At 43.8% G+C, this 13,346-nt stretch overlaps 1 protein-coding gene across 1 annotated transcript in view; it reads left to right on the top strand.

Annotated features, from left to right (window-relative positions):
• gucy1a2 (guanylate cyclase 1, soluble, alpha 2) overlaps positions 1-13,346 on the top strand; it is a 37,096-nt gene continuing 23,750 nt past the window's right edge. The window contains exons 1-4 of the mRNA XM_020088186.2: positions 1-1,279; positions 7,542-7,603; positions 8,499-8,623; positions 11,215-12,113. Of these exons, the coding sequence (XP_019943745.1) occupies positions 956-1,279; positions 7,542-7,603; positions 8,499-8,623; positions 11,215-12,113 (1,410 nt within the window). The 5' untranslated portion in view covers positions 1-955. The remainder of the gene's footprint in view (positions 1,280-7,541; positions 7,604-8,498; positions 8,624-11,214; positions 12,114-13,346) is intronic.

Genomic DNA, 13,346 nt, shown 5'->3' with positions numbered 1-13,346 from the left:
CCTCCTCACATCTCGCGTACCTCCACTCTCACTCGCCACCTCTCAGCAGCAGCACACACCCCGGCGGGAGGAGACGACGACCCCCAGAAACTAGACGACAAAAAGCCGAGCGCTGTGCAGTGAGGGTCAAACAGGGAGGACGCTCGGTGTGAGGACGGCTCGTCTGCGGACACACGCACCGGAGCAGAGAGGACGAGGACCGGGGAGAAGAGGAGGAGGGGACGGAGGAGCGCTGGAGGAGAAGCGGACACATCTGCCTGACATTCAGAGGATTTTCTCTCCGGTGGAAACAGATTGAATGAAGGAGACGCAACATTGTTCGGAAGAGGCAGGGATGATTAACATGTGTCGGAATTACCAGTGAGGACCAACACGTTGTGTCTGTGTCACCACCTGAAGACACTTCAGAAGACTTCCAGCCTGAAGATGGCTCACATGTTCTTCTGAGGCTCCTGGGGGAGTCGGGGGAGTCGGGCTGTCTCCCGGGGAGTCGGCTGGATTTGTTTTGGGGGGGTGAAGGAGGAGTTTTTTTTTTTTTAATTTTTAAAGAGCCCCCCCCCCCCCCCTTACATAAATGTTTGCGTGCCGTCAGTGCTCCAGTTCTCGGTCGACCCCCCCCCAACCTCCCCCTCTCTCCCCCTCTGAATAGTGAGTCTCACGCGCAGACAGACGTGTCTCATATGCGCACATAGTCACAGACAGACCTGACCCGGACATTACCCCCCCTGCAAACACACACACACACACACACATAATATGCATACATAATTATATGGTCAGAACCCCCCATCCTCACCCCAACCCCTCAGAATCTGATGACTCCCCGGAGTAGAGGTGGACGTGGTACGGAACCAGCTGGAGCTTCATCATCATCATCATCTTCATCATCATCCTCAACGCTGCCACTGTCATCATCACCAACCTCCTCCTCCTCTTCCTCTTCCTCGCCATCACCATGTCCTCGTCGTCGCGCAAGATCTCCTCCGAGTCGTTCAGCAGCTCGGTGGGCTCGGACTGCGGGCTCGAGAGCCCCGGCGGGGACGCGGGGGACGGCGGTCTGGAGCCGGCAGAGGAGAGCCGCGGCTGCCCCTTCTCCTCCTTCCCCTCTGCCCCCAGAGCGGTGCTGTGGAACGGCCGCCGCCTCGCCGAGAGGCCGGCGTGCCCGGCGGGCGAGGGGCAGCAGCAGGGACCCGGCGGGCCGCACAAGAGGGTGACCAGGAGGAGACGGGTGAACCTGGACTCGCTGGGGGAGAGCCTCCGCCGGCTGACCTCACCCACGGTAGGCCTGCAGCTGACTGTGCCCCCATGATATATATGCTGTCATTAAATAGGCGTATTCCTAAATTAGTTAGTGCTAATATATAATAAAAACATCCTGTCTCCCATTGTCCAGGACTTTACAGTGTCTGGGGACATTTATGATCATGTCCTGCACCTTATAGTCTGTAAAATCAGTCTATTATCTTCCAAAAAGTTTGACATCATTCCTTTAAAATCTGATAAAATGGTTAAGGTCAGTTTGTTTGTTGAGAGCAGGACATGAGTGACTTCAGAAGATCCCAAAATGACCAAACAGCCTGAGGCTCCAGAGTTCAGAGGGAACCCAGCTTTGGGAAAGACATTCAAACTATTCCACCACTGTTTGATTCTTCAAAATCCCAGTTTATCTTTTCCCACATGGATGTGATGTGGTGTGCTGTCTATGAAAAAAAAAGCTGATAGCCTCAATCATCTGGCACATTATACCATTAAGATGTTGTTAGGAAGAGAGGTATAGATAAAGAGAGATTCTCATGCCATGTCTGTATATATGTAATGATGCTGGGAGTGAGAGGAGTGAGCCTGGATCTGTGTTTGTGTTTGTGTGTTTCTGTTTTATCCATGTCTCACTTGTATTACAGGCTGTAATGTAATAAAGCAGCTATTAGAACTGAGCCCAATTGTGATAGATGGTGTGTGATTAGGGTATTTGCTGTTGCATAGTTAGGATCTGATTGCATCTCCTGTAATGTGGCCCCTGCTGTGTGGCTGCTCAGCACTAATATAAACAGAGACTAGACAGACAGATGTTCAAGATGTGGACACAACAGAGACATCACACCAGAGAGGGCTTTAACTTTCGGTCATTCCACAATCATAACAATGAAGACACATAGTCACGTGATATTAATCTGAATGCAAATTAGCAGTAAGTGTAACAACGTACAAGAGAACAACTCTGACCATGTCTTCATAATTCATATCGTATTTATGCTCATAAAGAAACAGGTCAACAGCGTATTATGATATTCATTATATTCCACTACAGTATAATAACTGTAAAATGCAAAACTGCATTAGGAACTTTTGGCTTCAAATGAGAAAATCCTATGCAGATGCATAGATACATCATCTATCTATATATAAACTCCATGGTCTCATCTGCTGTGTTATTTTTGACCACTAGGGTCTCTAAAACCCACTCACTACATTGAACATTTTCCTGATGAGCAAGTAATGGTTTTATTATGTAGATTTTAGCTAACAACTTCCTCCCTACACATCCAACACAAGAGCAACCTGAGCATTTCAGTGTCATCAATGTAACTGTCTCCACCTGTAGAGTGTATGAGCATTTAAACATTGATCATACTTTCCATGTTCCGTTTCCGCTGAGAGTTGCGTACTTGTTCTGGACACATGTACATGCCCACAGTTCCATTCATAAAAAATGTGCGTCTGCTTGGGTCTGGAGCTCCGTGCATGAGTACCCGATCCCTTGTTCATTTCCAATTACTTCCAATAGGTGGATGTATTGTATCTGGAGCGTGCGCAGTCAGCATGGTCACAAATCTTTGGCTGTCCGTGGACTCCCGAATTTTACAAAGGACAATAGTGGAACCCAGTGGATGGAGAAATTATGCATTTTTCTTTCTAGATGATCTCCCACATGTTTGGTGTGTCCCTCTCATTTGTGTGTTAAGTGTTCTTCACCAGTCACTTGCTAACCTGTGTGTCTGCAGTTTCATACTGTGCACATTATAACTACGGTTTAGTATGAGGTGAAACTGTTTTCCGTTTGCCAGTACAGGTAACACAAACAAGAGCTGAAAAGTTGATTCAATGTCAATATCTGATGTGTTTCTTTGTTTTGATTTCCCCATTGTTGAGTTATTGAATACTAAAGAGAGGAATGTTTTGTGGTAGTGTTTCTTTTGACTCTCCACCCGTTCATTTCCCCATTGTTCTAAAACTACTAAAGAAACCACAATAGTGGTCAGTTACAGATTTACAGGTCTATGGTGGCTGAAAAAAAGCCAAACCCACACTTTTAAATCCACTAGATCCAGATATTTATTTGGATCCACATTGGTGAAAATATAACCTCCTTGGAGGTGACTGATTAACAGAGAGAGATAATGATACGTTTTGTGTGTTTGCTTCTGATTTAAGAGTCTGGATCTCATGTTTGATCCAGGTTCACAGTATTTATGTTTGTTCCCCCACATAATAAGTGAACTGCTGTGTTTTCAATAGAACACTGGAAGCTGTGGGAATAGGTTTCTCCAAACTGTGAATGCTCAGACCCCGCGGTCTCGTTCCTGGGGGAAATAGATGTTGCAGAGAAATCGATAGAGGAGAGCAGCGACTGTCAGTATCTTTGCTGCAGATGCACAACCTTGCAAAAATAATGAAATTCAACAGCACAGCTTAAAATCTGACGTTGTGCATTGGAGAGGGTCAGCGAGAGCCAACTTCACTTCTCCGCTGCAGCTCCTTTACTCACCTTGATCTTTGATAGAGAGAACAAATAATAGGGTAAGGGGGACACTTAAAGACAGGGTTGTATCACACTGAGTTGTGACATATACATTTACATATGGGCAGGATTGTGAATGCATGTGTGTCTGTCTGCATTACAGCATCTTTACGTTACAGACATCTGCTGGACATAAGTAGAGGCTTGGAAAATATCTAAATATGTAAGGGTCATTATGGTGATGCTCTTTGGTCACAGGAACAGGAAAAGGGTAAATGTACATGCGAGTAAATGTGCGTTAATAGTGGTGGTTCCATTAAAGAAATGAATTGCTGCCATAAGTAAGAACATACAGAAGCAATCTAGCTTCACTCACGCACGCACGGATGCACGGACGCACACGGCGGCTGCGTGCAGTGGCAGTGTCTGTTGTTGACTGCAATGGACCATGATGGAGAGAACAGAGCATGCTCTCTCTGTGGTTGTCTTCACCCTGACCACACTGACCCAGAAGCAACAACACAAACACACACGCACTTGCATGTGTGCATTCACTTTCTCTCTCACTCTCAGTTACATGGAAGGTGGCCATTAGCTTACTGACCCATGATACTGATCAGAAGTGTGACACAAGTGTGTTATGTTTACTCTGGTAAATCCACATCATGAATCTGGGATTTCATCTTCCCTCTCAGGAAATGATCTCATTAACATTTTTATTAAATGCTCGATCTACTTTGCTGGATACACAGATAGGTCATTGTAATGCAGTTGTACACACACTGGCTGTTTTCTTGGAAATGTCTTTGTTGGAACGCAAGATTCGCTCTAGGCTATACTCAGACTCCCCCTACAGGTGGGATGCTAATACTAGGTCGTAAATACCAGTTGCAGTCCGAGCCTCCCAGTGCTAAAAACTCTACACACCTGCATTTGTTTACAAGTTGACGGAGAAGAAGCCCCTCAGAAACCAAAGAACCATGTCGACAGTAGCATACAAGCCAACAAGCTCACAAAGGGTTGTACAAGCATGATATGTTTAAAATCACATCATAGCGTGTGACTAAATTGCTAAACCGCTATCAAAATGGGCTTACCTCGCTTGTGATGAGAAACTAGCATGTCAACAACTTCAACAAGCAAAAGTTATGAGATACTTTCCAATAAAAACAGGTCAGCATCTGTCCTGCATCCTTTGGCCTCTTTTAGCTCTCGAGTCAATTATGCTCCAACATTTGAAGCTGCTATTTTAAGGTTTAAGGTTAAGAGTTCAAGTTCTTTGAAAGAGGTAAACTGTCTTATGTTCAAAAAAAGATGTGGTCACCAGAAACTAAAAATATCACGTAAATTTCATATGACCAAGGCATTTGTGGGCAGCTGTGGCTCAGACGGTAGAGTGTGTCTTTCACTAATCAGAGGGTCGGTGGTTTGATACCTGGTTCCTCCGGTCCGCATGTCAAAGTGTGTTTGGACAAGACACTGACCCAATTTGCCCCTTGCCACCATTGTGTGAATGGATTATTGAAAGAGAAGCTCTGTATATAGAAGGGCTTTATGAATGCATGTGTGAATGGGTGAATGTGACCTGTGGCGTAAAGCAATTTCAGTGGTCATTACGACCACAAAAGAGCCATATAAATCCATTACATTTAGTAAATCCATTAGTGGGAAATTGGTTATTTAACAGCTTTCCTGCAGCAGTGGAAGTAAATGAAGCCTTGGACGTTAAAACAAACAATTCATACAGATGCCCCAATGTTTGTTCATCCCTCTCAAACTCTCTGATTGTGTTTGGACTAACTATTACTACAACCTGTGATTTATCAGAACAATACTGTACTGCAGGATGTATGGAGCTGGCCTTTTATGGACAGGACAGAAGGTGAAATCATAAGGGTTGTTGAACGTGGTCTCTCCATTTGAGAGCCGGACTTGTTGATTTCATCTTCTGATTTTGTGATGTTTTCACTCAAAACCCTGCGCTTGCACTCAGATTTCCTGTGCTCCAGCTTCAGCTCTTCTCCCCGTGCTCTCGCTGCTTCTGTTCCTACATGAAACATCTGCCCTCGGATTTCTCCACTGGTCTCTGCTGGAATTGTTATGATAGACCACGCCAGTATATACTAATGGAAATCTGGTGAACTGCTCCACCGCACTGTGTCTATGTGCGTTTAATTTAAAATGACTCTGTTGTGCTCGGCGTTGATATCATGCTTTAACAACTTACCATATCCCGACAACCGGACAATCGTGGCCGGCCGAATCCTACAATCTCAGCACGACTGTTGTGTGACTGAGTGAGATTAATGTGTGTGACGGGGTATGAAGTTGTGTGCACAGTAAACATGCCAGCGATTGTAACAATGCAGACTAATGATGATGTATGGGTACAGTGTGTTTGCACATGTGTGCATGTGTGTGTGTGATAACAGTTTTGTGCCTGTGTGTCTGGTCCTGCTGCAGAATCTTGTGTGTGCACACACTGTGAAAGCTCTGTGGTAAATGAGTAGCTGAATCAAGGATGCAGAGGTGGACTGTCATGAGAAAACTGTTTCTCTACTCTACTGTATACTGTGGACATTCACACCCATGTGTCAGTGGGGAACTGAGTTTTCTCTCACAAATAGTCTGAATAGCCCACTGAGTGTTTTCCAGCTATCAGATCCACACAGTTCCTTGTGCCCTGCACACTGTTGTTGCTAAGTTGTAGAGTGGCTTTCGCTGTAGCTACGTGTTTCAGTGTCAGTAGGTGTTATTTCCAGTTTTGCTGAGAGTAATCGATGAAACACATCATCAATATTAATAAACTTTGATTAAAGAGCAAACAGCAACCTTGCTGTCTGTGCATTAGAGGGGGCGGGGCAGTGTGCCTTAATAGGCAGTCTGCGGACCAATTTGAACATGTGCTCTTCCTTGTCCTCAGATAAACTACAATACAGGTGTTTCACTTTCTGTGATTAGTCATGTGCATGATCAAATAACCGACAGGGATGGCAACACCCAATCAAACTGTGACAATTTGCCACATTAACTTATACAATACACAAATTTCAGAAATATCTGTCTGTCTGTCTGTATGTATCTGGCTCGAGAATCTCAAGAACCGTTTATCCTATCACCTTCACACTTGACATGTGTGTTGTTTAGGACCTAAGGAAGTGCAGTGTCAAATTTGGTGCAATTTGGTCGAACAATACATCGAATATTAATATACTTTAAATTAACAGGGGATGTTGTGAATCACAGCAACGGGACATTCACAACAATACCTTGCACGTTCACGGCAGCAACTGATCCTCCAGTTCAAGGCTCTGAGTACTGAGACAAGCTTCACTGAACTTTGAATAAACAGGCAAACAGCTCTATGTGCAGCAGCGGTGGTTCAGCTTCTTTACTTGCTGTAGCTCAATTACTGCAGGTCACTTTCACAGTTTCAGATAGAAAACAGCATTAACACAGGCCAAGCAAACAAATTACTGTATCAGTGCGGAATGGGTGGAGGCCTCAGAATGACCTCTCCAGCTGGCACTCTATGTTCTAGTATTGTCACTACGGTCCGTCCATTTAAGCTGCATCACAGATAATCACATTGGATCCGCCCTCTCAGGCTTAGGCTGTCAGTAACAAACGCGAAACATGCCAGCTGTGGACACACAAACACACACACACTTGTGTTTGAATTATTTTATCATTAGAAATTTGAATAAGTATATGTGCAATACTGAAGTTTTGAGCGTTGCATTTGTGAAATAAATGCACACAAACACACACACTGGTCTAATGCATTCACTTTTTCTTACAGACGCAGATGGTTCAGGAGGCTCTGCAGCGAACTCTGCAATTCTACAGACAACAAGAAATCAGGTAAGACTGTCTGTCGCTGTCTGTCTCTCGCTAGTTCTTATTTTGACTCTCGTCCACTCTTGTCATTCTCCACACACACTACTCCCCCTGTCACTCGCTGTCTACCTGTCCTGGCATCCCATCACTCATTTTCTTCCCTTTGCGTCTATTTTTCTTCACTTCTCTCTCTGTCTGTGTGCCTGTCTGTCATATCTGTCACTCATGCACCCACCCCCACACACACATGCACACACACTCCACCCGCATTTAAATTATTTTATTATTGGGAATTTGAACTAGTTTATGTGCAATACTGAAGTTTCCATATGTGAATAAATGAACACAAACACAGATGCCTGTTCAGTCTCTGTGAGGCATTCACTGTCTCTACTACCCCTTATTCTCCCTCCCTGCCTGCCTGCCTGTCTGTCTTCTTCCTCTCTTTTAATTCCCGCAGGACTCACACACACACACACACACACACACACACACACACACACACACACACACACACACACACACACACACACACACACACACACACTCCCTGTCAAAACAGAAAAACCTCTCAACCAGGCACACCATGTTCTAAAATGGTCCATGAAGCACACATACTGAATATATTTTTATATATATACAGATGATACATTAACAAACTTAATAAAATTCTCTCCTGTGGCCTCCAGCATTGTAATTGTGTCACTTTGAGGATGTGATTGAGTGAATACTTCATATTAGATCTGTGTGTTTTAGGTACTTGCTATTTGAAACATTTTAATTTATGATTATCTCATATAGATATTTTATTATTACATTATTATATGTGAGATATAGCTTCTAGCTTATTAATGCCTCATTAGCTTGTTGTGATCTTATATGGCTCATCCTGCATGTGAATGTTTTGTGTCTTTGACAGGTGTCAGGAGGTCTGCAGTGATGAGCGGCGACGAGAGAAGAGAGAGGAGAAGTGCCCGTTTCTCGAAAACTCGGGTTCAGAGGAAGATGTCTTACAAATCCTACAGTACATGGCCACCATACTGGGTAATTATGTAAAGTATAGCAAGATGTGTGTACATATTAGAGGAGGGGAGGGAGAAAGGGTATTCATGCACATGTCTGTGTAGGCTTGATTATGAGTTAATTTGATTGTGTGTTTGTCTGTATATTTAGTAAACACTTTCCATCCCTTTTTTTTCAGGGTTTGATTGCACACTGTTGTGTAATTTTTATTCGCCACCAAGAAAAAAAAAGCTGTTTGCATGTCCTTCCAGTGTTCACATTTGTGTGTGTGTGTGGGTGTGAACCATTGACTGTTATTCACATTACCATCAATTCATATTTACAGAATATGTTCAATGCACAATATTTAGCTTCAGTTCAGCCATATGTTCTGCAGAGGAGCTGCTACTGCAGCAGCACAATGTTAAATAAGCTTTGTCTTGAATATGGCATTCCTTGTATAAAAGTAGTCCTGTGTACTCAAAAAAATACCAGTACTATTCAGTATTAAGCCATACATCTTTGCTCCTGCAAATATTTCTCAATAAAACCGTCTTTTTAAACAAAAGAATGGATTCCGTCAAAAGAAACTCTGGAGTGTTTTCATTTTGAAACGCATACAGAAATTGTTGCAACCATTTATGTTCAACAGATAAACATGAAAACTAAAGATCTTTTTTTTGGTCACAAACGTATTTACAACATATTTCAAAATATAAGAACTCCAGTGTTTCACTTTCTGAATCCATCAATTAATCTTAACAGGGCTTTGATTGTTATCAACAGAGCAGAAGATGCGCGTCTTCATACTGTAGAGTCATTTAGTTTAATACATAATCTGACTTCGAAGGAAATGCAGTAGATAAACCAGCAGCTCTGGGGCCAATAGCATACACAGTGTGAGTGTGGACAACAGACACACAGCTGATCAGCGGCACAACGATAGCCAGTGAGTACAGCGAGCTACGGGGATCGATGGTAAAGACTGTCAATATCGACCAGTAGATTGAGATTGACGGGTTGGCGACTACTGGTCTATGGTGTGAACACTTCACACATGCACCCAAAATCATCCCCCAAAGGCTCCCCTCTTAAACACACAGTAAAAACAAATCTTGTCATAGGTAGTGCGCATGCAGACACAAGTATGCAACTATTTACACATGCAAAAACACACACACACCCAGCATGACTCACACTGGAGGCTTCTACTGTCTCTGTGGCTTTCCATGAAAAAACATATCACACACGTTCACACAGATTGTCCTGGTGAGTCACCCAGTGCGGCTTTGTCCTCCCTCTGTACCATCTAACATCTCTTCCTGCCTCTAAAATATTTTACCTCCTCCCTGTCCTCATCCTCTGTCCTGTCTTGTTGTTGTGCAGAACTACCTCCACTGCATTAACTGTTTTAATTTACCTTCCAATTTAGCTGTCAATCTCCTTTTTAGCTTTCCACCTCACCTCTGTTGGTCTCCTGCCTTTTGGATACAGATCACCCTTTCCATCTCTTTGTACCTTCCCCCCTCTTAGTTGTGATAAAAAATCTTAAGTCCATGTTCAAGTAAATCAAAGCGTAGAGTAAATTTGCGCTGTGCAGGCCATTCAATGTGTAATTATAGTTCATGTTTTTGCAGCTTGTTACACACAAGTAGCAACTGGGAGTTGGAAAGTAGTTAATTCCATTCATCCATCCACTTTATGCTGCTTATCTGGGTGCTACTCATGCTGGAAGCAGGCTGGCCAAGAAGCTCAGACATCCCTCTCCCCCAACCTCATCCTCCAGCTCTTCCTGCGTAGGAACCCTGATGGCATATATAATCTCTGCAGCATGTGCAGGATCCATCTCCTCCCAGTTGTATGTGCCAGAAATACAACCCCAGAGAGGCGTCCAGGAGGCTTTAGCACTGAAAAAGGCATCTGTGCCTATGACACCTCAACATAATCCCTTCAGTTTAAAAAACAAGAGTTCTGTTCTGAGCTCCTGTCAAAGGTCCTCATTTGTCCCTAATGTCGAGCAAATGCCTTTTGGCCACTTTTTGAGATGAACCAGAGATGAACATTACAGTTATAGACACAAAGCTAAATGTAAAGCTTGGCAAACAAAACCAAACACTACATCAATCAGGCTATCAACATTATGCTCCCATTTTACCCGCTTTAAATACTAGTGGCTGTTCTAAACCTGCCTGTTTGGAATTGTTTGTTTGCTTGGCCTATATTAATGCTGGTTACAGCTGATAAGATCAGTGGTTCTCAAAATACATGAGCCACATACAGATGGACAGATATTTCTGGATTTAGAAGATGCACCATGTTAAACTAACCCTGAGTGAGTTCAGCTAACAGACCAGTTGTGATTTTGTTGTTATTTTTGGTTCTATTTATAATTAATATAAATTTTCGTTTTGCTATAATAATTGAATCATATTTTTTAATTGTAATTCATTCATTTAATCTAATCAAATTAATTATTTTAGCACGGCTGTGATGTTTGATTGCTTTGCTTTTCTGTGGTTAATATGTTGAAATTATTTTTTGCTGCATTTAAATCTCGGCCAAAACCGACCATGGAGCAGAGGTAATGGTTTCTGCATTGCTGACATTCATGTTTTACGTCCCCCCTTTCCCAGGAGTACCATTCTGTGAGCTGCGGGAACATTTTGGAGAGGAGTTCTTCGGCCTCTGCTTTGAGGAAAATGAACGAGTGCTACGGGCTGTAGGTGGTAACCTCCAGGATTTCTTCAACGGCTTTGACGCCATTTTAGAACACATTCGAACCTCCACAGGACGTCGTGCCTCATCGGAGAGCCCCTCCTTCCAGTGCAAGGATCCCCATGAGGAGGAGAAAGGGAGAAGAAAGTTGGACAAAGTTGGAGAGCGAGGAGATGGACGAGGAAAGGTGTTGCTTCTTCACTGTTTCAACCCCGCTCCTGTTGTTGGATTGGTCATGCCGGGGTTGATCAGAGCAGTTGCCAGGCGGATCTTTCATTCAGAGGTTGAGGTGGAGGAAGTGCCTCCTCTAACTCCTTTATTGCCCAATGAAGATACAGAACACACCGACGGCGACTCTACAACTCCAACTGCGTCCCCCACTGCCTCACCCTCCTCGTCTCCGTCCCCTCCCTCCCCTTTTCCAACCTCTGTCCCCACAGTTTGTCTGTCCTTCCAAATCCAAGAGACACAACCTCCTTCCCCCTCCTCCCTCCACAGTGCTGCTTCAGTGAGCACCAATAGGCCTCCTCTCTCTCTGTCCACCAACCCCAGCGACCTGCGCATCGGCCTGGCCACGTTTTGCCGTGCCTTTCCGTTCCACCTCGTCCTGGGGCCTCGAATGGAGCTACTGCAGCTTGGAGAAGGACTGAGGCGACAGGCTCGCATTGAGCCTCACCGGAGCCTCTTGTTCAGGGACTGTTTTGAGATTGTTTCGCCCAAGATGGAGCCTTCGTTCCGGGGAATCCTGCTGAGGCTTGCCTCCCCATTTACCATCCGCACCAGGCCTGACACCTCGCAGACTGGTACCAAGGAGAAGGTAAAGATGTCACACATAACAGATGACACTGTACAGACCATACTTTTTTACCATATACCAAAAATAAGTATTGCACAGACAGTAAGAGATGGGTTATGCAAGACAAGAGGTGGATTGCTCAATGTGCTGTTCGACCATTTTGGAAATTGATTTGATCCAAATGGCCTCACATGAAGACCAGGTGAAACACTGACCGTCATATACAGAGAAATTCAAAACATGTTTACTTCCTCACCTCTGCGTAGCTGATCAATTGTGGCATGAAGCTGGTGTGAATAAAGGATTGATGGTTTTGAAAAGGCAAAGCAATGGCTGGGTGCACACCCCCTCATGTGGGGGGAGGGGGTTTCTGAAGCAATATTGCCATCTTACAAGCAGGTCTGATGTATGAGTATCTGGCCGATTAAATGCTCGGTAAACTGAAATCCAGACATGCCACCATGAACCCCACTGTCACCCAGAACGTGTTAAAACTGTTGCAGTGGGTGAAATGGCTGGTAGCTTATGAATAACACGGTTTATTGAAAATATGGTTCTAACAAAGAATTTTAAATCAATGGCATCTAGCCAGAAGACAATTCTTGGTGATCTCTTGTGTATTTTTCTCGACCTGTATTATATTTTATCATAATGTCCACCTCTGGCTTCACAGATGATACTTAGTAGTAGCAGTAAGTTTCCTGAGTGTTATCCCAGAGACGATGTATAGTGTCTGATGCCTGCACAACTGTGGCTATTTTTTCTAATGGATAATTTCCCCTCTGTTTAAAAAAAAATCTGTCCGCATGACCCTCGTTTTACAAAATATCTCTGTCCAGAGGCAGTAGGTGTCGATAAAGTCCATATCAACGATCTGCCTAATACCAGAGAAGAACATTGTGGTCCAGGTAAATATATTGGGTGAGGCAGACAATTTGGTGCAGTGATGCTACGTTTAACTGCAAACCTGTAGTTCAACCTTGCAGTGCTAACAAAACCTAGAGAAACATGTATATAGCAGCATTGTTTTTTCTGGTGCATACTCTTTACACAAAACAACAGTGAGCATGCAAAACATAAGCTGTTTTGCATTTTTCACAAACACAAGAATAAACAGAAACTGAAAATCTGCTCTTCGGAAGGTTCTTGTAAAACTCTCTCTGTTTACGTGTGTTGGAAATATCATTTTTTTGCGGAGTTATAGCAATGTTGTTGCCCGATGATAATATGCGGGTTGAATCCATGTTGAATCAC

Source organism: Paralichthys olivaceus, chromosome 11, assembly GCF_024713975.1.
Source record: "Paralichthys olivaceus isolate ysfri-2021 chromosome 11, ASM2471397v2, whole genome shotgun sequence".
NCBI classification, from domain to species: Eukaryota; Metazoa; Chordata; class Actinopteri; order Pleuronectiformes; family Paralichthyidae; genus Paralichthys; species Paralichthys olivaceus.
Note: the sequence above shows the minus strand (reverse complement) of the source record. Positions and strands in the feature narration are given on the sequence as shown.